General features: G+C 27.3%; 1 protein-coding gene across 1 annotated transcript in view; it reads right to left on the bottom strand.

Annotated features, from left to right (window-relative positions):
* LOC129963833 (uncharacterized) overlaps positions 1-21,348 on the bottom strand; it is a 44,203-nt gene extending 22,855 nt beyond the window's left edge. The window contains exons 1-2 of the mRNA XM_056078406.1: positions 21,198-21,348; positions 1,724-1,874 (exon numbers count right to left, since the gene is read on the bottom strand). Of these exons, the coding sequence (XP_055934381.1) occupies positions 1,724-1,775 (52 nt within the window). The 5' untranslated portion in view covers positions 1,776-1,874; positions 21,198-21,348. The remainder of the gene's footprint in view (positions 1-1,723; positions 1,875-21,197) is intronic.
* Positions 21,349-25,147: the final 3,799 nt, after the last annotated feature.

Here is a 25,147-nt window from a genome sequence, read left to right as displayed (position 1 = left end):
ATAATTAAAGAAAGGTAAAAGTACAACAACAAGAGTAATTACACCATGTCCATCATTACTACATTTCGATAAGCTTCTAAAGGATTTGTAAGTCTTTTCTATCACACACATAAAAGAAGAAAATTATTTTTTATCAGCGTTATAACTGCCGTGTGGCTATATGTATTTTCCATTCCAAGTGCTGTCATATTGTGTAAAACTATTAAATTTAATTTCTTAAATTATTTTTAATCTAGAATATCAGTGAACTAAATAAATTCTTTGTATAAGTCATTTTATTTTTCCTTTTGAATATTTCCATATTTATATAATAATAATTAAATTGGAGATATGGACATATTTTCCACTTTTTCAAATGTGTTAAGCTAGTGAGTTGTATTTAATTGATTGTAATAAAATAGGCTGCAATTAACTAAATACAATATAAGCTATTGATGATGTCGTGTCCTCGTTACAACGGAAAGGGGGTTGAAGTAACTTCTGAGGGTAAGGATCCCTGAGTACCCGAGGGTAGAAAGCTGACTTCTAGCTCATATGAAGATGACTCTCACACACTCCCTTGCACAACCCCTTTTAACAGGGGGGGGGGCACTTTCACGCACCACACAAATAGAATATAGGAAGAAGAACAACCATGCCCGAACCAGGACTCGAGCACTGGACGCCCAGATCACGAGACATGCTACCCCTAGGCCAGGACGCCGCAATGGAAGCTATTTTGAAGTTGTTTGACTCGCATGCAATGGCAATTAGTTACCATTTCTTGAAGTTTAGGCATAACCATAAGCTATATTCTAAGCACGGCTTTAAGAAAGTATTGCCCAAATATTATCAAGTCCTTTAAATGGATATAAAATGCTGCTTAGATGTTACTTTAGCAAAGATGTTACTTTAATTGTCCGTAAAGCAAGTAAGTGTGCTGCGCACGTAATGAGAACAGTGTAAGGATATAATTAATTGTTTTGAACTCATTCATTATGAATTGCCGATCTTAAATTTGTTCCGCTTATACGTTAATCAATACGTGCAATATTAGAAAATACTTTCAGTGGTTCTTTAGTTGTTATTTCTTGGAAAAATAAAGTTTTTATCATTTTCTGATGCTCTCAACTTAACCATAAAATATTTTATTTATTACATATTATTAATCGAAATTTGTAACTCAGCTGATGTAAGTAGAATATATAATAGGAATCAAATATTTATATAAAATAAATCTTTTTGTTTGTAATATAGTTTAGGGTGTCTCTTAATCTCAGGAAGGATGGCAACAATGCCAAATCGCCAAAGGACAAAACTCTAGATGACTGATATAACTATTTTACTATATTATTTATCTAGTCACCCATCTTGAATGGAAATTTGACATTGTTGGCATGATTGGCGAGGTGAAGGTGCACCCTAAATGACGACCTCTTTTTTTTTTCTTTTCATTATTATAGATACACCAATATTATAGTCGCAATATAATATAACGTTTTGAAACATATTTTAACTACTTTCGGATTTTTAAAAAATTTTAGTAAATTTAAAGAATTTGCCTTTAATGCTGAGATAAATTGCATTTTCTTGTATTTTGATTTTCAGGAGAAAAGTATTGACAACAGAAATTAATTTTAATATAAAATTTCATAATTTTGAATTCAAAAACATTTAAAGGAATATGCATCAATCAATTAATAAGATTAATTTGAATTTAAAAAAAAATAAATTCATAACTTACCAAATGAAACTGTGATGAAAACGAAGTGGGTTGTTAGCCCTAGCAAAATCATGGCTGTTGCCTTGTTGTTCTCCTAGGACATGCTAAGTGGAAATCTTATTTCTCACCACATAACTCCGTTTAGACTGTTTTCATTCTTCACTTCAATTGTCTGAAAATAAAATTTACAATCAGGAAGTTCGAATGCATCACAATTTTTTCGAAATAATATGTGAATGTTTAGTATTTTCGTACTATTTTAAGGGAAGTTTTTAACAAGGAAGTTTGAGCGCTTACGATAATTTTTTTAAAAGATGAAAATGTGAATGTTTAGAACTTTAATTTTCTATTAAAGGAATAAATGTTCTCAATATTTATCAATAACCTGAAAGGAATAGAATTTTTTAAAAAAGATTATTGCAAATAGATTCAGATTTTTTTCATCAAAATTAAAACAGAATATGTGGGAAAGAGCAAATTATAAACTGTGCTTTGATATAGAAGTGAATTTCCTTCAATCTTTCCTCGCCGAACATTTTTATATTTGTGTTCATTTCAAAGTGACAATTCAATTTACTTCAAAGAAATATCAGTATTTTATAAAGCAAAATTTGATTAGCTTTGCTTTAGGCAACAAGGAGAATATATTTTCTTATTTTAATTCAGTTGCTGAGATAAAATTTATATATAACATGAGTAATCAAAAAGTAAGTTTAGTTATTTTCTTTCTATTGAGCTTAATATAAAAAAATATATAATTTAGATCTAATACATAATTTAGATAATAAATTAATACATAATTCAGATCTTAGAAATATAAAATAACAATACACATTACATGCAAACGAAAATGAAATTTAATGCATAGATATCTTTGAGATATGATAATGTTAAGGATTTGCCTTCTTCATGCTTCTCTTTATAATTATGAGTTAGATCTTAGTTTGTATTAAAATTCAGATTTTTAATGGAGGGATGAAAATGAACAATTTTTGCAATAAAACCACAAATGTTAACAAATGCGAATTAATAATTCTTTATTCCATTTTTATGTCAAATATTGACACAAAAGATATTCGTTTGAAATTCCAATTAGAAATCAAGTAAATATCTAAAATATAAATATTTAAAATATCTAAATTCTGTCTATCAATAAACATCTAAAATAAAAATATTTAAAATATATAAATACTGTCTATCAAGTAAACATCTAAATCAATATAAATATCTAAATAAGAAATCAAGTAAGTATAGACAAGAGTTAAAAATCTCTGAGGAGATTTCAATTTATTGGGTCCTTTAAACTAATTTGGTTTGGGAAACAAAAAAAAAAAATTATCAATTCTATTATTTTAACTGAGAAAACTATTTATGACAAAATGAAACAAAAAAAATAAATTTTGTAAATAATGCACGTGTAAAAACTTAAAATATTGCCATTCAGAACTCCAAGTAAATAAGAAATGAATGTTGTAGAAGTACTAATACTTAAGTAAATAAATAAATAACAGTATAAAATTAACATTCCAGAAGGAAACTATGCCGTTTTTCTCCCATAATAAGTGAAACTACTGAAACATGAAAAGAAAACTTTTCCAACTTTCAAGCAGTTATGAAATTTTTTTTTCAAGGTCGAGAAAAAAGAAAATACCATCAGTTACGCGATGGAAAACTATTCCCTAAATTTTGACCTTAATACAATGAGATAAGGCTCACAAAGACCTTGAGAATCTCCCATCGACCTACTTTAATAAAAGCCAAAGTCGAAAGTTTTGATTCTTAGACAAATATTAGATTGAAATTTAATCTGTAGCTTTCATATTTGAATGGCATTATATAAGAATTATACTATTTAGGGAGAAATTGCTTTGAAATTCTTAGCTAGAATAGCTTACTTTCGATATTTCGAACAACACATAGTGATGCATAACGATCTTGAACTAGTTTTACATAAGATAAACAAATTTGAATAAAAGGCAATCCTATTAGAATCCTTACAAATTTTGTTCGAATTTATAAGTTATTATGCCTAGAATGCATGAATATTTATTTTTTTTTAAATGTATATGTTTTCAACAATTGCATATAATATAGGAAAATTATTTAAAAAATGTTTGAAATGTTTTTATGAAATTTAGAAAATATTTAAATATGTCAAATGGTTACATTACGAATTAAATGGTATCTCAGTGACATAAATCACATTCTAACAATTTTACAATAAAAATAAAAATTCCTTTTTACCAATATATTTTTTTTACAAAGGAGAAAAAATTTATTTTTGATAATATTTTTAAGGGTAGAACTATTTATACAATAGCCATTCTGATATTTTTTCAAGCTTCCAGTTTAAATCTAATTCTTATACCACTATTATCATCTATCGGTCTTTTCTACAAACTTTTATCAAAAAGCATTTGAAAAAGGATTTCCAAACAGTCATCATTACCTTATGGAAAAATCGATTATAAATGGAATTAAAAACTTGTAGCCAAATAGTAGCCAAAAATGATGCACTGTAGTTATAAAATACTATACGTTGTCCATTTTATGTTTACTTTTCTAAGGTTTAAAATAATATTTGATTAGACACCATTTGCAAGTAATCGAGCATTATCAGAAGAAAAGAAGAACTGAGATGAATTTTGGATTCGAAAGCGAGATTAATTTCTCATTAAGAGGATGAAAAAAACATTCGTTCCTCGACTCAAACATCTTATTTCTAAATCTCTGCTCCTCATTCAATTATGAATAGATCTGCGAGGAAATAATACTAGCTTAAACTTTGCTCCTTACAGATTTATAATAAAAGTGTTTATCATATTCCATTATGTGAATCATTCTTTCACCTTGTTTTGGATATCATAGCAAACGAACTAATTAATGCTTATTGCTTATATTTATACATCTCAAATGCATTTATTCATATATATTGTTCATTAACAGCCATCGCCTTTAATTCCGAGTCTAATTCGCTAATCGTAAAAGAGAAGTTTTGATATTAAAAGCTATAATGTGGTCATTAGAAGGTATTAATTCAAAAGACAAAAACAGTTTTAACACTCTGAAACATATCATACGTCTTTTAAGAATCTTATATCAATCAAAATCAAAATAAATACCCAATATAGAATTTATTACTTAATTAGAAGACTAAAGAAATGAGTTCCAAGGCGTTAATTTATACTAGAAGTAAAAGAAGAAATTTCTTCACGTTAATAAAATTGGCCTCAATATGGGAGAACTCATTCGTGTAAGGAGGAGAATAAGGACAAGAAACTGATTTGTTTGATGAACTGATTATATTAGTGAATATTTAGAGGTAAATCCTGCTGTAACTGCTTTATATCCATGGAGAGACAATACATGAATTTGTTTCAAGATTAATCTACCAAAAATTTTGTATATCGGCGTGTACGGTCTCCCAGAAACTTTCTTGCATACTTTTGACTAAAATGTTGAACTCACTTAATCCAGTATAAAAAAATGGCAAGGCCGTAAACGCCACTAATGCTCAGAATTTTATTTTCAGAGTCTTGCGTAGAATAGCGAAGAAAACCGAAAATGTACTTTAGGCGTTATTTTGTCAACCGATTGAAGCCAAAATTTGTCACAGAACCAATTTTATCAACAAAATGACATACCAAATTTCATAGATAAGTGAAATCGTTATCGTTACGTTTAATATAAGAAATTTATAATGGTTAAGAATGCGATATCCAAGTTTTAAGGTATCACGTTAGAACGACAAACGATTAACCTGTTGATGGATGTTTTCAAAATTTGATACAATGGTGACTAAAACTTTGTAATTAAGTTGACCAAAAATCTATAATCAAAGTTATATTTATATATTTCTTAAAATTTTGTAATTGTCGTAATCTAAAACAGAAAAATAAACTTCATGTGAATCGATTTCGTTAAATATTAGATAAAAATCTATAAATTTGATGTACAGATGGACGGATGGATGATGTACAAATGGTATTTGTTGTACAGATATGATATACAGAATGTTTTATCCGTCTAGCTTAAGGTATTTTTGAGTCATTGGGTTCACAGATAGACATAATTCCAAAAAGATGTTTATAATACTCGGGTTTAAACCACGGAGATTCTTCGAAATCTCGAGTTCTGATTATTTTGTAGATTATGATGCTTCCTCTTTGTATAACTTTATACTCAAAAGCCCATTTGACTGATAATGATTGCGCTAGCGAATTCGAAGAGTGAAATGCATTAAAAGCAATACATTTCTAAAATTAAACTTTTCTAAGAAAATTTGCTTTCTAAGTATTCAAGTACATAATTTACAAGAATACAAATTAAAATAGTTTCTATATTACTCAGCAAAATAGTAGCTTATCAGATACGTAAACGTTAAAAGCGAGATAATGTTCTAGCTCAGTGATAAAATGTATGCGATAGTGAAACGATTTATTATTACACATTGATGACGAAAAGCAGTTGACGTAACGAATATTGCAATAAGTGATGATAGAAAAAGGAAACTAGAGTCATTAAAAAAATTTCTCTTTAACGTAAAACTTTCAGAATGACGTACAAAACTTTATCGATAAATTATTGCGACTAATTGTTAAATAATGCAGTCTCTCTCTCCCTCTCTCTCTCTCTCTCTCTTTTTTGGAGACTATCGAATTTTTTTTATGACACATTTTTTTTAATGTCATGCAGATACAATATTCATAAAAATGAACACATTAAAATTTTTCTAAAAATTATAAAGATAAGCCAGCAAATCAAAACTTTTTCTAATATCAAAAATAATAAGTTTAATGTTTACTAGAACCGTTATGCAATAAATAATATTTTTATTTAATTTTTTGTGTTTCATTTTATAAAAGATACCACTTTATGTTATAATTTCATTACAATATATTTATTAGAGTTTGGTGATAAATTTAATTTTGGTGTAAATGGAATTTTTTAAAGCATCCAATTAATTTTGCTCACTTTAACCATTTAAAGGGCCATTTTTTTCTAGTCATATTATGTTAAAATATTTTTAGGCTTGAAATTAGAATAAGAAAAGGGATTCATTTAGCTTATTAGATAAATTTAATTTGATTAATTAATTAATTTGGTTAATTAGTAATTAATTAACAAATCAAGACACATCATTTTGTCTGAGATAAAGAACTGAAGTATCTAAGTTTCTGACTTCTAAAAAAATTTGTCAGAACTTATGCCAACCTACATAATTTCATACAAAGATTGATCAATTTGGTGGGAAGCATACTTCCCACATCCCTAGAAAGGGTTAAGATAAAATTTCATTCGGACATAAAGAATAATAAATTTTCAAAAAAAAATTTTCTCTGGTAATTTTTACAAAATTTATTTGCTTTCATGCAAAAGTATTAAACGGAAAAATAAAATTGAAACTCCTTTCCTCATCACCTTTATTTTGTTTTTGCAAACTTCTTGTATAAAAAAGAAAACGTTAGCAAAACTATAGTTACTACATACTACGGCTTAATAATTATTATTCAATTCAAAATGCCTATCCTAATAAACATATGTTCCACTTTCGAAGGCTAACCAGCTGCTAATGACTTTTCTTTCTTGCATTTTCTTTTCTTATTGATTGCTTTATTTTCAAATTATTATTATTTAAGATACAAACACAAGTTATTTGACAGATTGAAATTTGAATTCTCAAGGACAATGCTACTTTTTTAATTGAATCAAAGAACAAATAATATTAATAATAAAATAATTCCTGCATTTGCATTCTCTGGTTCCTCTAGAGTCTAGATTCCAAGGACATTTTAAGGTATGACAGAAAAAAAAATACATAAGAAAGACCAACATATAAAGATACTCTAAATGGCAATAACAAGACCCCGAATAAGTACTCAAATGCTTCTGCAACAATTTCGTTCACAATCCTTTCATTTCATCGTTTCCATCTCTGTTTGATGCAGCGTAAATCAGCGCCAGAAAAAAACCCAAACCAAACCAAATCGTCGTTTCCTTTACAATACTGTATTGTGCTTCACAGGCAGTATTGTGAATATGTCGACACACATATGTCGATACATATATCTTTGTAATTATTTTAGCTTATAGTATCATTATTATTGTTATGACACCTGAACAGGTTTTTGTATTTTCACGATTTTTACTACTTAAACGTCATTTGCAACACCATGCTGCTTATGAGTCTTATTTCTCTCGGTGTTTGTTAACAATCATCTTATGTTTATTAATGAAGTATAAGGATATTTTTTATAATCTAACTATCAACATTTCTTTCAAAACATAATTTACAATTTCCACACACTTTATTTTTGAAGATCAATAAAAACTATTGATAATTTTCATTCATGTCTTTTCTGATTTAAATAAGTAACCTAAATCTCTATAAATACTAATTAATCTTTATGATATCACTCTTTTAGAGTCCTTAATAATAGTTTTTTTAGTTAACAAACCTTCGTGATTTATAGTCTTTAGTTAACAAACCTATCACCGATGACGGGTTGTATTTCTGTCTGGGAGAGGTGCCATCACATGTGCCAAATGGTGACTAATATGTGCTGGCCACAAAATTGAATTGTTATTCACAGCGACCAGACCAATTTGATACCCAGACACTAAGACAAGGCAAGAGTGTAATCTTTGATAAAGCTTATTATAAATAAGGCATATTCGAGCCGAGTAAATATAATACCAATTCGCTTCACAGCGAAGTCGTGGTAAGTATCAATATAGCCAAAGAAATATGAAGATAAAAAAAGTAATAATTGTAAAACGATTCTTATACTTTGAATTGGAATTTATTATACTTTAAATTGAAATTTTTAGAAAAGTTTTATTTATTTATATTTTAACGAAGAGCGAATGACATAAATACCTATATACCTCATTTCATTACTACCATTTAAATGTTAAAATTATGTATTAATGAGAGGCAAAGAAATCTAAATTTTATTAACTTGCCGTCCCGCCGCTGCACGAATTTCTAATAAGGAAGTTATGTAATGTGTTCATCGTAACTTATTGGAAATGAGTTTGCCAGAGAGAAATTTTGACTACTTCCTCCTACTGAGCATTTATGGTTTGAAAAGAAAGAGGAGGGGATATGAATCCGGTCAAGTCTTGCAACTATCTAAGTAAGCAGTCATGAATATTCCATTTAAAGAACGTTCCAAATGTACACAGCAAGAGACTGTTTTAATAATTTAAGCCGTATTTTATTTAGCAGTGACGAATATAAGTATAGACTTAGAGTATAGCCATTTAATATTTGCTCTAAATTCTATAATGAGATTTTTGTTTCACTAGGTTTGTGGTTTCGACACCAAGCAGAGATAAGGGCTAGATTGACATATTTTGGATCATTCATATGATATAAATCTAGTCTACAATTTTGCATGTTCAAATAGATCTTTTTCTTCTTCTTTCATTACGAAAATGTGCTCTTGGGATATGAATAGCTGGAAACAGAAGTATATCGTGCCACAAAATATTTCATAGCTTACAAATAATTCGTTTATAATATAAAAACCGCCCTCTTGAACATAGTTTCACGTAATGCGTTTTAAGATATTCTAACAAATTGAATAGAATTGCACACGAAACTTTAAAAAGCGTGGAAACTTTTCTAATAATTTTTTTAAAAAATCGGTAGTACAAAACAAATCAAGTAGTAAAATATTTCCATTCACTTAAATGGACTAATTTATCGGTACCTAATCATCCATATGAAAGCTTAGAATCAGATTTAGGAAAAATTAAATATTTGGAATACGTAGAATTTCGTAAAATTGAATCGAACGAAATCTGAGAAAACTAGTAACATTTTTTTTTTTGCATTTTTTTATGAAATTTTTAAAATTATATATGTATATATGTATTTGACAATTATTTTAAAATGTATATTTTTTTTATAAAGAAAGTAGTTAATCCTAATCTTAGTTTTGCTCTAAAATTGAAAATTGAAATTGTTAGAGTTGCATCAGTTTGCTTATACTGGTTGTTCAGGCTCGCTGTAATTTTTTTAGGTTTTGAACATAGTTTTTTCCTGATAAGAAAAAAAATTACAGAAGTTTATAAAAAATATATATGCTTGGATTTTTGAGAAGTTTTCAATACTTGATTCTTTAAAAAAATTATATTTCGAAGTAATATTCATAAAGAGATAGTAAGTTTCGTTGCCATTGGATGTATGCTCAACCCAACATACAATAAAAGTATCATCTTGTAGAGATTATCAATAATCCTGATCGAAACAAATACTCAGCATGCTGATAGAAGTAGTTGTTAGTGCTTTAATTCTTAAGAGGAATTTTCGAAAACAAACTGAATCATGCACGAAATTCGAGAAGCACAAGAAATTTTTTTTTGAATTTGTGTTTAACATATATAAAAAAAAAGACATTTTTCTTTTCTTTCTTTAATCAAATTCTGAATGACAAACGATTTCATTTAAAACAGTAGATCGACAAGAACATTGTATTTTCTACTACTGTTTAATAATCAGCTAAACCTTTTCCAAAAAATTGAAACTGTCATCAATAAATATAATTCAAGAATATTAGAAAAACATGACAGGAGAAAAATATTATACTAAATTAAATAAATTAGATCTGTAAGAATGGAATAATTGCTTTAATATTTTAAAAGTGAAATCAATACTAGATATTTAATAAGATCTCTTTTGTATTTAACACAGAATTTAAAACGTAAAAGCTAAAGATTTTATTAAATCCAAGAAATTATGCATGGTTATTTGTTTTTTGTTTTTGTATGTGTCATAAATAGGACACACAAAATTGCTTTGACATGTGTGACTAAAAATTTCGTTCAGTTTATGACCCTGTGAAAAAAAGTATAAGTCAGCAAAGGATTATCAAAATGAATGCGCTGTAAATACAATAGCAAGTAAATAACGATAAAAATAAATATAAAAACGTTACGTGGATATATATTGACCATTTCTTGGTCCATTGCAAATGTAAATATTAAGAAATACTATTATTAAAAAAATTCGGAAAACATACACATACACACATCATTACATTGTCCCATAAAAATAATGCTATTACAACGAATTTTTTAGTACAAAATATGCTGTCGAAAAAGTTGGCAACCTTCAATTTTCGTCGAAACTGTTACCCGCTTCGAAAATAAAAATCGAGTAAAAATGAAAACAACATTGAAAACAGGGTAATGGGTAAATCTTTTTGGTGCGGAACATACACCCCAGGGAAAAAGATGTCGATGTGTGTCAAGGTCAGCGGACCGTATTCTTGGCTCAAAACATTATCAAAGGGGGAAAAATAATTCTCTAACTAGTGAAACGTACAATTGAAGACGAATTCGAGGGAAAAAACAAGGTTCCGTTATAATACAGAAAAGAATGGATGAATCCTCTCATAGGAAAAATAGGTTTCTGTAAGACTTAAAAGATTATGCGATTTTCATTTTCATTTAGAGACGGATTTTTAAAGCACTTTCATAATAACAGCTTTTAAGCTATTTTTGGCGAATTTTTTCTTATTATTTGGGTTTATTGAGATTTAAATTTTTTTTATTATATCGAATCATTCTGTCAATCACATCTCGTTATTGGGGTTCCTGATAGAAGATTAAGATCTTCAATTTGTGGCATTGTAAGCTAATGAAATAGCGTCAGTTTTTAACCTCGATTTGAAAAGCATTTTATCTTTAAATAGAAAGAATTGTCTGCCTTAATGTTTGTTTGTTAAATATAAAGTCGAATGCCTTTTACCGATGTTGATCATTATTCGTTTAATAATAGCTGTTTTAAAATGAGCAAAAAGCAGTTTATTGTTCAATTTATTTTGATAATTAAAGACTCAAGTAATTGTAGGTTTTTTGGATGTTTAGGTTTAATTTTATTAATAAACTTACTATATTTATATGAAAGATTTAATAAAAGGTGGAAAGCTTGGGAAAAATTGCGAATTTAACTGAATCAACCATTTTAAAAGGGGGGTCATCCCCGTTTTTAAACGTTATGAAGAAGACACAAAAAACAATTTGTTTATATAATATTTCCAGGAAACTTAAATCACTACTCTTCTATCATTTAAGGGGATTACTTATATGTGAAAATATCATTTTTTCTATGTAAAAATGACATCAGAGGGAACTGAGTTTTATTTAGGACCAGGTCCATTTTAATTTACAAAGACATATATTCTATCAAATTAATGATAAAAAAAATAGTAGATTTTCATACATTAACAAGATAAGGGAGGACAAAAAATTCAGTTGTTCACGCATTTCATTCATTGTAGTTTCGGTCCATTTATTATTATTTTATTATAGAAGTTTGTAATTGATTAGTACGTACTGGTAGAACTTCCTGATGTCATGTATTTTCTCAATATCAATAAGAATTTTTCCTTGATAGGTAGAATTAATTTCCGGATTTGGGATAAAAAAAAAGGGATATTTCTTCTTGTTTCTTCAATAACGGAAAACATTTCCTCTAAAATGATGTCGATATCGGGGTTCTATTATAACTTCTGGTTCTTCATTGGTGAAGAGTAATTCATAACAGTTGTTTGCTGAAAATTAAAATTCCTGCTCTTGAAAAACAGCTCTAAAACTTCAAAGGAAGAAAACTTTCTTGGCTAGTCACAAAGTTTTAAAATCATCTATTATTCTCTATCTATATCTGTTTTTAATTTATCTGTAATATATCTTGTAAGCATATGAAATATATGAGATGACACAAAAGGACAAAAAAGCCACAAAAAAGTGAAATCGGTGTTTTCCCCCAGAAGATGTTCCATTTTCAAAATGATAGATGCAATTTCATTTGACACTTACTTTAACGAAAAGGTGAATGTTAAGATTCTGTGATTTGTCAGAGAAATTAAGAATGAAAACTTAAATATGTATTCAAAAAGACAAATTTTTTAATTTGTTTAAATACGATTTAAAAGCAGAATAATTATTATAATTTTAGAGAGAAAACAACAATTACAATTTTTCTTTGTTTTCTTATTATTATTGGGTTCATTTTTAAAAAAATAAATTGCATCAGAATGAAATGGAATTAAAAAAAAGCTAATCAAATTAAATTCTTTAAAAAATTTTAGCAAATTTACATTCACATCTCATTTAAAATAATTTTATTTTTTCAGAAAAGAAAAATAGCAGCATTTTTTGTTTCTTGTAATATTGAATTAATCTTTTTGTATAAAATTTCCTAAATTACTATAATTAGAGGTTATAAAAATAATCCACTTTTAGTCATTCTTTATTCAATCGAATTGTTATCATATCTTCAAATATTTATACTCAAGGTTAAGAATGAGTAAAATGAGTTATGATCAATATTAATGATTGTTCACAGTTATGAGCAATATGAGATAAAAATTTATGTTTTGATAATTTTTTTATGAAAAGAAAGACTTTATGATTATCCAGATATTACCGAAAATAAATTCTTGTCAGTTGTTGCTTGTTTATTAAAACACGTTTTTCCCTCCATACAGTAAAATAGCTTTATAATTATAATTAACTATTTATCAGTAGATCATAATGATGATGAATATTGAGATTCTAGCACGCGACTTCTGACAACAAAGTGTGCTTGCTCTCCAAAAGAACCGAAACCTAAACTCGCACACTATCGCATCCAATGCGTCGTGTACCTAAACACATGCCGTGCAAGTTTCGATCACGAATCTGGCCAAGAAGAAGGATATGTTTGTTGGCAATTTGAAGTAGATAAAAGAACAAGTTTTATTTTGGATTAAAAGAAAAGTGCTACTCTTTTCTCACGTTGCTAAATAATTAGAAGGTTAAGTTTTCAGGTTAGCCAAATTCTCAGCTCATTGACTTTGAATGTTGAAAATGTGGGAAGTGAGTGACATAAATTGTTAACACGCGATAGTGTGATTTATCAACAATCAATGATTTTAAAATGAAGAAATGCGTGATGAAACCAGCTGGAGTGGTCTTCCCCAAACGTTCTCGCATATTCTCTAATAAATGTGTCATGCCAGATAACGCCTTACCTTAGCATTAGCGAACAATAGATACAAAATAATCTTTGGCATGAAATTAGCATTTTTACAGAATCTATCGTAACATCCCTGTCAAAATATTTGACTATTAATACCTGCCATTATGTTAATAGTGCATGAAAATCGAATTTGTGCTTTAGACACATTTTTTCTCAACCGATTGAAACAAAAATTTGACACAAAACTAAGCAGTCACAAATTCTCATACAAAATTTGATATATTTAAGTCATTGCTTTTTTGAATTATCGAGTTTACTTATTTCAAAATGTACAGATCGACAGACAGTCAACTCGTAGCTGGATTTGGTTCAAAATTTGAATAGCGTCTACACTATAGATGTTAAAGCCGTGTAATGAATTTTATTTATCTAGGTCTCTTCGTTTTTAATTATCGTGTTAACTTATTTTTGTACAGCCGGACAGACAGACTTCCTCTGGACAGATTTTACTCAAAATTTGATAGAAATCTGTACATTTGGGGAAAAGACCGTATACAAAATTTCAATTGTCTATCTGAAATCGTTTATGAGTTAATTTTAGTCACTGACAGATGGGCGGACATTTTCCCAAAAGGATTTTTTGGAACTGAGGGAAGTCTAAAAGTGAAGATTCGTCAAAATCTCAAGCTCGAATTTTTTGACAATAACTATACTTTCTCGATACTACGTATACGAGAAAGTAAAAAAAAAAAAAAAAAAGGAAGAAAGAAAGAAAAATAAGGAACAAACAGAGGATAAAAACAGCATAGGCTTATTCTGAAAGAAGAATGAAAAAGTAAAATTGCTTGTTAGATTGCTCTTGAATCAGCAACATTTAGTTATGCATCAAATGCTTATTAGAGATTACAAGTACATGCTTATCGTTTTCGAAAAACAAGAAGTTATTTTAACAGAGTATCTCTACTTTAAGGAAAATTTCCTTCATGATCCTTCTCTTTTATGCATTTCCCGCCATTAAAGCATCATATTGCATATTCTTTTCTTTAACAATATGTCATTTATTGCAAAAGAAAAATAACTGGTATTAAAGTATACTTTTAATAATAATATCAGGATTGATTTTTAATACTTTGCTTTTTAAAGATAGAAACTTTATTACGTCTATTAAGTAAAGTGAGAATGCCATTATTGTATTAGACAAATATATGGCAAATTCCAACATGAATATGAAAATTATATCTTATTATATCTTTATTTAAAAAAATCTTAAAAGATTATATTAACATTATTATCATTATCTTTTTTAAACACCAATATCATAAATATTTTTATGATATTGGTGTTTAAATTCAATTTAAATTATTATCGATTACAAAAAATATTTTATCGATACAAACTTTAATATAAAACTTTTAGTTATTTCACTTAACTGAATATTTGGCTTTATTTACTGTCGCATAAATTCAAAATACAAAAGAATAGATTATTTTTTAGAAACGAATGCCAGAGATCAACAAGTAAGATTGTCTAATTGAAACTGATGAATTACAACCTTTAATTTTTTAAAAAACGGAAGTATATGGATATGATGGCTTGAAAAAGAAAATTTAGATTGTTTAATTTAACTAATTAAGAAATAAAATATCCATAAAAAATATTCTTCTCTGTTAAAATAATATGATAAGAATAATAAATTTTTAATTACAAGAATGTAATATGAATTTAAAATCAAAGCTTTGATTTTATGTAGATGTGTAGAAAATGTAGATGAAATGGGGAGAGAGAGCTGATATTTGTTTGAATACTGGTTTCTTCTTTATCTGAATAAGTTTTAAATTAAAGGAAAATGCTGGGCTCTCAAAAAGAGATTTATTTGCGTGCTTTTAACAGCACTGGATGAAATCTAGTAGCAGAGTAATGTGCCGTGAAAAGATGCGTTTGAAATTGTCATAAGAGAATCCTTGTGGTCATTTTACCGACTCACTCGGATGACTCCGTATCATTTTGTGACTGTCACACGCATAACTAGTTTAATTCAATTTATTAGAATTTGCAATGATTACTGGTTTCTTTAAATAGCTATATGATAGAAAGATATATTATCAAATGATTTCACCGGATGAAAAGAAGTATTTTATTCTATGGCATATAGGAAGCCAAATTAGTATTGCATCGATAATCTTCATTTAAAGAAGTTAATAGAGCATCTTCTTTATCATAATATATGCATTTATTTTTTAAAGAAATTCTGTTATTTTTTAGATATCTGTAACTCATTTTTGTTATATTTTTAAAGAGACTTACTTCAATAGTCTTTTATCAATTCTTAATCATATGGATAAAATGATAAGACAAAAATTAGTTTTTTGTAATAGAACGCAGCCAAACACTTTAATTAGACATTTTACAAAATAAACTTTGTCTCAAAAGCACATACATTTTTTTCCTTTTGATCCTCATTTTGTTTATTGCTGGATATTTTTCTTCCATATTGAAGTTTTTTTCCCCCCTTCAAATGAAAAGCTGTATGAGACTTTGGAATTCAAATAGGAAACTATCTATTACTGTTCATTCTCGGATTCCGAAATACCTCCGTGCTGTTTCGCATACATCAGGATTCGTTTATTTCGTCTAAAAAGGGATGACAGGAAAGATGAAAGGCGTTCACATTTACCAATAAGGTGGACTTAAATTATTCGTGGTATTAGGAGGTATAATAGTTGCTCGTCTTTCTGCGTACCAACCCTTAATAAAGTACAAACGGCAAAAAAGTGCTAGTCTCAGGATCCTGAAACGAACAATATGTAGTGATAACAACTGTATAAACGATGCAGTCTGTTTTTTGAATTTCGATCTGTAGAAAATAATCCATAAAATTCTATCCACACTTCACTTGTTTCTAAAAAATGCATTTAGCTGGTTTTCTGTGGTAGATTTGTATCTAAACAAGATTTCGCTTATTGCAAAGAGAGTTATTTCTTGAGATGATGAATAACAATATAAATTTCCGTTACAATTACAAAAAAATTTGAATATTTTCTAAAATCAAATAAATTTTTTTTCTCCAGAAAATGTTATATTCTTCTAGAATATATTAGTATTGCGAAATTCTATAGTCGCATATTCGAAATTTCATTGAGAACAATAAGCAAATGAAAGTAATTTCTCCAGTTGAGAGATTTATCTGTCTCATGAGTAAAGAATTCGTTTCACAGAAATATTTTAATATCTAAAATTACCTCGCATTGGGGAAGTTTTATGAGAGTAAAAAAAAAATCAGCGCATCTTTTCATCCTTTACATCGAAAAAATTAATTATACCTCTCTATTAAGAAAATTTATTGCCCATAAATCAATGTGACCTACAAAATGTTTATCAAAATTTTACCTTTAGAATTAAATTGTGAGCTGATAACCTTTGAAATAAAAACCGTGATGAAGGTGAAACTTTTGCAACTGACCTATGAGTATTGTTCATGAGACCAATTGTTCAAGAATGTTAAGCTAAGATCCTATGAAATATACTTCGCAATTACTTACAAAATGAATTGAAGTATGCCTGCCTTTTTTTTTTCTCATTTAATGAAAGAATGAAACCGGAAGAAGTTAGTTAGTGATATATTGCTGCAATGCACTTAAAACGTTTCTCCTGTATGTAGCAAAAAAAAAAAAAAAAAAAAACACATTACTTTTGTATTGTATAGAATTGTTCTTTCTATAGGTACGGAGTCTTAATTTTGTTTTATTTTCCTTCTTTTAAACTACTTTTTAGTCAATTATATTTTTCCTTCTGATTTTATTTATTCAACAGCCAGAGCAGAAATAAACAGTTATATAGGTTATTCTTAATCATGAAGCTCACGGCAGTGTTTTTTCCTATTTACGAAATATTTTCATTTGATTTTGACCTCTAAAGCATTAAATAAATTCTTTTAAATTAGTTTATTTCGTGATTTCTGATTATTAATTTTATTCTATAATAAATTCAAAAAAAAAATTTTGAAATGTATGTTTTTGATTAAGGATTTCTCCTCATTTATTAACTCACAAATTACTTACTTATTTATTAACTTTATTAAATCACAGAATTACAGCTATATTTTTCTTTAATTATTTTCATGCAATAATATAGAATGAAAAGTCATTTTCAAGAAATATTTCGTTATATTATTTTATAATAAAAAATTCAAAAAGAAAATATATCGGCTAAATTAAAGATTTTTACCCTAAAAAGTTATGTTAAAAGTTAAAATAGTTATTTTTCTAATAATATTAAATTAGGCACATACTAAATGGAAATAAAGAAATATCCCTTTCATTTGCAAAATAATATAATAACATTTTTTGGAAAACATAGCACCAAAAGTAATTTTTTGTCATTATTCGTTTTTCCTTTCACCAAAATCAAGCCATATAAACAAAAAACACCAAGAATGTATCGGACATATCAAGGTAGAATGGGCAATTTTTATGTAATTGTAATTTTCTAGGTTTTAGAGAAAGAATTTTGTGAAGATGAATTTGCTTTAATTACCAAACAGATTATTTGCTTTGTCCACATTAAAAAATATATATTCATGAAGTTTGGCAGCACGCGACATTCCCAGTTATTTTGGCTTAACAAACATGTGAATGATTGTGAATGATTCAATTAACAAGAAGTTAATTGAATCATTCACAACTTGATTTTCGTCTCGTATCTGGCATGATTGCGAGAGCATGCTCGAATCTGACGCGTGGGAAAAAAGAATTCAGAAATATTTGCTATTGGATGTGAAAAATCTAATATTTATTCCTCTCTTACGGAATGTTGGAAATTCAGATAGATGATAGTGTTTATTAAAAGATGGTATTCGAATTTAAAGCTGATTCATAATTAAAATAATAAATTTGTTTAATAACGCACTACGTTTAGTAGTATACTAACATATATAATATTTCAAGTACAAAAGAAATTAAAAATATTAATTTTCATTTGATTTTTATCATTAAGAAAACAACCTAGTTCGATGTCACTAGATAAGGATAGCTCTGATCTCTTTACCTATTTTCGAGCACATTTCTGAATTAAAAATATCATTCCCCTCACCTCCTTAGAAATGCCTCATTGAACTAAAAACATATCTTCTTTTCAAAAATTTCCCTTGTACTAATTTTTGTAAAACTGTTTTCATTTTGTATGATTGTAAATAAAGAATAGTGAATACAGATTTCTAATTAAGGAAACATTTCACGATTTCATCAAGATGCAATTGAAAAGTAAAATTTTACTTTTGGAACCTTAACTATTATTTTCTTCATTTTTCTGATAACAATAGTTGAAAGGTAGTTATTTCGCATCATTTTTATAGAGTTCACTAAAATACACATTTCATCTAAATACACAACAATCTCAATTAAAATTTAACTGCAGTTAAAACAATTAGCTATGATAGCTTGATAAATATTTAATTTGGATTTAAAAATCAGTAGAGGCAAAGAGTAAATTGGTAGATTAATCCAGGAGCGAATAATTAAGCACAAAAACATAATTTTGGAAGAGACGTCAAATCAATAATTCTGTGATAATAAATTAGAATATTAAATTTTAATTGAACCCGGAAAACACAGAAACGCGAAATCATAATTATTACAATTAAGCAAGAACAGAAACTAATAGGGTCATGTTCTTTGTAGCGAGCAGATCGTCATTTTTCCGCACGCACAAAATTTGAAAAATTTTATAGAATAAAAAAAAAAACTTTAATTAAATTTGTAATGATTAATGAATCAGAAAATTATAAAACAACATTTGGAATATTTATAAAATATTTTTCAATTTATGTTTACTAACAGTTATTTTGCCTATAATTTTACACACAATCTTTGAATAAAATAGTAATTTTATAAAAGTAGTTTGAGAAATAGGAAAAGAACCCGATTCCATTCTAGAACCCGATTTCATTGAAAGACACTCCTGAATTATCGTCGTATTGCACGCAACATAAGACCCGACTGCAAAAATTGCTGTCAGTTTTCCTTATTCATAGATGCCTAAAAATTAGAAGTTGGAAAAAAAAATAAAGTAAATTTGGGGGAAATTAATTTGGTGTATGACAAAGTAATTAAGAGAAAGGTGAAAACGAAGAAATTAAATATTCTGCTGCTATTAACCTTAACAATATCCTTAGTCGGATATTGTCAAGGCTGAGAGCCATGTTCGGAATCTTAATTCCCAAATAAAAATTATTTAACTAAAAAAAAGCAGAATGTTTAAAAACAGAACTACATAACTGATAAAAGCTATATAATGAATTTATAAAGATAATTTATAAATTCATTATATAGATTGGCAAATGGCATTATATAGATTTTTAGCTAAAAGCAAAAAAATCTAAAAGCATAGATTTTTGTTGCAAACCAAAATCTAATAAAATGCTAGAAAGCCAGTGCAAGAAAATAATTTAGCTAAAAGAAAGCCTCACCTTGATCAGCGATGCTAAGGAAAAGCTAATTATTGCAAATTAATATGACAAATTGTGGTGAAAAGTGATTTAATAAAGCAATCGCTTATATTTAATAATTATAACGTAATTTTTTCTGAAGTTTTAGCTTCTATTTGTTGTTTTTCGTAGTTCTTTATTTCTAATTCTGAGTATCCATATAACATAATTGTTTTTGAATAACACCACAAGACAGCTTGTAATAACAAGACATTGTATAAAATAATGTTTAAAGATTTTAAAATTTAAATCTTAATTCTTTATATAAAAATGTAATCATTCTTTTGATGATAGGAATTGACATGCTTCTGAAAAATTCTAGAGACAAAGTATTGAATCAAATATATGTGAAAGTTTCTTGTTTATAGAAAATAACATTCGTAAATATTTTAGAATTCAGTATATTTTTTAAATAATTATTCATAAAACTGAAAAGAAATTATTTGTCTAAGGAAAAAATATAGAATTTTTTCCTCTTTTCCAAAAAAAAAGAACCATATAATTATCATAAATATATCAATTATTATTATTTTTACTAGTTCTTTATAAATAAATAATCGAATATAAGGCTTCTAATTTTCATTTATAAATATAATACATATTATTCCAATTTTTTAACTTTGCATTTCACGTTATCTTAATCATGAAATATTTTATTTCAGCTGAGTTAAGCTTTTCAATGTATAGTTTTTTTAAAATCTAAGATTAAAAATAGAAATTATAATTTATTTTACTTTCATGTGGTTAAAATTTATACATTTAGAAATGCCATTTTTTTATCAGATGAAAAGTATATCTTAGAATTTAATTTGAATTTTATTAAGGTAAAATATTTTTATGTAGGTCTAATTAATGTATATATTAATCAACGTTTCTGAATTTACTAAAAGTCACAATATTTTTATACCACCAATATTCGGCATTATATTATATTAAAACGAATTGTATTCTTAATTTTTTTTGTAAAAAGTGTAAACATTATATTATTATAAGTCAAATATATGGATATATATAACTAGATGGGAAAAAATAAAGCTTACCAAATGATATGACTTGGTAATTAATCGTAGGTCAAGACACAAAGTGAAAGAGAAAAAACTGCACTGCTTTAGTCAAAGATGACTATTCCCAAGTGCCGCTATGCAAGTGTGTACCGAAGGAGAGCTCAGATCAGAGATACTAAATAAATGAGCTTCGGGAGACAAGTTAAAGGATATATACTGAACACGCGGTTAAAAGAGCCCGAAGCGCTACGATCGAAATGAACTAGTTTTTCGTTTTCGCTTGAGCAATTTCAACCCAAGACATCCTCCACTAGCAGCACATTTTTGCCGGATCTTCGAATATGGCAGCCGTGTGAAATTTTTGGCGGGAATTCTGAAAGAACTCGTTCGACTCTTTTGTTTTTTCCTTTTAATGTTATTATGTAAAGATTAAAAAGTGCAGACGATATTTTGTAATCATAATGTGATATAATCCTTTCGAATTCTGTGTCATCAAGTTTTGTAAAGTTGTGAAAAGAAATGGAAAATCCTTTTTTTTTTCAAAAATAATATTAGGGTGAAAGGGATTTAAAAATATCTTTTCTCTCTTTTTTTTATTATAATTTATACTTTTATTTGATATAGAAAATAAAGAGAAAAATAAAATAAAACATTTTTTTTATTCTAATATTTTACAGAATTTTTTTTATGATATCTCTTTTACAAAAATAAATAAAGGAAAGTAAAATTAAACAAATCTGTCGTTATAATTGTTTTAAGTACTTAAAAATTTAATGTATCAAATTTTGTACATCAGGATTTTAATTTTTTGGCAATTTCGATTTCTTTTTATTATATATGGCGTGATGTGAACAGTGTCGTGCTTTATTTAAATCAGTTTTTAAAAATCCTATCCCACTTCAATTTTTATTCTTCTTAAAATTTTATTTATAATGCTAGCGAAATAAGTATGCTTTGGAAATAAGAAAAGTTCTATGAACGTCAATCCAATGTTCTTTATCAACAAATATTTTTATGGGCACATCACAAATATTTAAATTTTTTCCTTCGAAAATCATATCATATATAACCTTAACAAAGCAGAGTAATTGAATTTGTGCTGAACGTTTGTAATGTACTTCACTTTAATATCACTGCTTTGTAGCCATTTTATTCCCAAAGATATCCCAATGATTTAAGCGTAATTTTATGGTACTACTGATTAAGAATCAGGTTGTTTTTTTTTAGATTAGCTCTAAAATAAAGTGAAAATTAAATTTCAGTAGTAATATTTCGCATTCCTTTGACAGCAATGAAATTATCACAAATGTAAATTAATAATAAATTTAAATCAATGAAAAAATAAAAAAATAAATAAAATGATAAATTTAAATCAATGAAATAAATCAACTTAATCTTAAAGAGTAATCAATCCAAAAGGTAAATCATTGCAGAAAACTAAAAATCGCGTGAAATTTGTGTCGATTGTGACTTAAATCTATCAGTTATTTAAAATAAATAAATAAACTTCGACGTATCAATAATAATGGTTTGCTAAGAATACGGGATATTGCATCATATCCATAAAATGAAAATCTAACAAGTTAGTTTATTTAAATCATGGAAACATATATATTTCATGATTTCTTGTTATATGCAGAGAAAGTTTCGCATTGGAGTAATTGACCATCGAATAATATCTTGATATTTTTCCATAATTCTGATATCTTTATGGATTCTCTCTAATATTCTTACTTAAATAATCTAGATTATATAGAAATTTGTGCAAATAACTATGTAGAAATATTTTTGTTATATTAGACCTCAGTTCTTGAGAACCTTTAAGCATAATTCACACTAACTCATCATAGTTCTTTGCTTTGTGGTTACAAAAAAAAAAAAAAATTCTAAAGAAAGAAGAAACATAACCAAACAGAGGATTCTGTATCTGTTACATATGCTGAAATTATTAAGTTTTTAACGAGTTTTCTAGTTTGAAGATCAACCGAATTCCTTGCCTATAGATTATCAGTGATTAATCCAAGAAACGACCTACAGATATATTGAAAGAATTACCATATTCCTACTTTTACCAACTGTTACTGATGTTCCTAACGAATTGTTTCTACCTCATAAAATTCATTGTATTTACAGTCAACTTTTCTTTTAAAGGCCATTTCACTTTTTTTTCCCAGTGATGTCCATGTGCACTGCCATTCCACGAAAAAATGAAGCTGGTATAGTTTCTATAACCAGTTTATTGTCCCAGTAAGAAGCCGATTATCTTTTGATCTACACAAACAAATCACTCATATTTCTGATAGCAGAGTTTCTGTAACATCATTTTAACAATTTGAAATTTCCCTTTAAGTTTTACAGAATGTGTAGTTGAAAAGATATCGATTGTTCATTAATCAGTGACATACATTTTAAACTTCTGGCCGAGATGTTTATAAAACCTTTAATCATCTCATTCATATTCGAACCCCATATTCAAAAGGAAAGTTATTACAATATGCATATATACCTATTTTAACTAAATATGGAAGAATATTTTTTTCCCCATAAGTTTTTATTTTAACATTTAGGTTTAGACAGTTTTTCCCTTTAATTTCAGTGGAAAACTCTTGCTCTTGCCAAGCTCTTGCATCAAATCATTAAGACTTCCTTCAGAGTCTTAATGATTAACAACAAGGTTACTTCATATTCACTCTTGAAAATTATTTATATTTGAAATGTTGAGGCTATAAATTATTTCATAAATTTGAGATAATTTGGCAAAAGTAACATCAGTTTCGAAATAAGCAGCCTCAAGCTGTTTTAAAACCATTAAAAGTTCCATGTCAAGTGATTTTTTTGAGCCATGTACTCAATAAAATCAACTTATTGATTAGAATAATTTTTGATAAAATCTACCTATAACGAATGTCTTCTTGTGATATTAAAACATCTGCATTTAATTACTTTCTACTTAAACAGCTAATGTAATAATATCTGAGCATTTTAAAAACATTAATTTTCTACTTAAGTAGTTACAAAAAACTACTCAGGCAAAGAAATAATAATTTTACACAATAAAAAAACCATTTGAAATAAGTGATGTATATTTTGTAGTGAGAAAACTTTCAAAATAATACATGGGTTTATTTGCTGATATTAATTATGCATTTATTTATTGTTCCTTTGTAGGTTGCAGTACAATAAATTAATCTTGCTTTAAGCTTTAAAATTGTTTATATACTCCCAATTACAGAATCACTTTTTTAAATTTGAAAAAAATTGGAAATTATTTAAGAATTTTAAGATCATTTTTCAACTTGTTAACTTTATCAAAAATTGTTAATAATTAAATTATAATGATTATAATATTAAATTATATTTCGAAATCGTAGTTTTATTAGGTATCAAATTAATGATATTGGAATAGAGAAATAATTTTTATTTTCATGCATTTCAAAAATAAAATAATATTTTAAAAGAAAAAAATACTGTGAAAAAGAACAAAATGATAATTGATCTAAATCAGGTCAGGTTTGGTTGAAAGAATAACAAGTTAAACAAATCTGAATAAAATACATAAGAAATATTTATCAAATATAACTCATCTAATTGTTTTTTTAAATTCCTGCACGAATTGAGAGTAGAATTTTCCTGTCGTTTTATCGCAGCATGACGTAGCGTGAACAGGCTTTAAATTTCCCACCTCAAGTGTAAGACACGCCATGAAATAAGAGAGGAAAGATGTGACGATTTTGTAGTTGATCGATTTCAGAGCATCGATTTTCGCCAGAGTCGCCAGCATGCGATAATTAAACTTAAAAATGAAATGAAAAAAAAAAAAAAGGCATCACAAAGATATACAGCCGAACTAATTGTCGTATCATTTTGAAAATGCATTTTTAAGAACTCTTGCGTGAAATAGAAGAAGATGATTAGAAACAAATTCCAAACAACAACAATCTAGGATTTGGAATAAAATAAATGGTCTACTGCTTTGATGCTGAATT

The sequence above is a fragment of the Argiope bruennichi genome, chromosome 3 (assembly GCF_947563725.1).
Source record: "Argiope bruennichi chromosome 3, qqArgBrue1.1, whole genome shotgun sequence".
NCBI lineage: Eukaryota > Metazoa > Arthropoda > Arachnida > Araneae > Araneidae > Argiope > Argiope bruennichi.
Note: the sequence above shows the minus strand (reverse complement) of the source record. Positions and strands in the feature narration are given on the sequence as shown.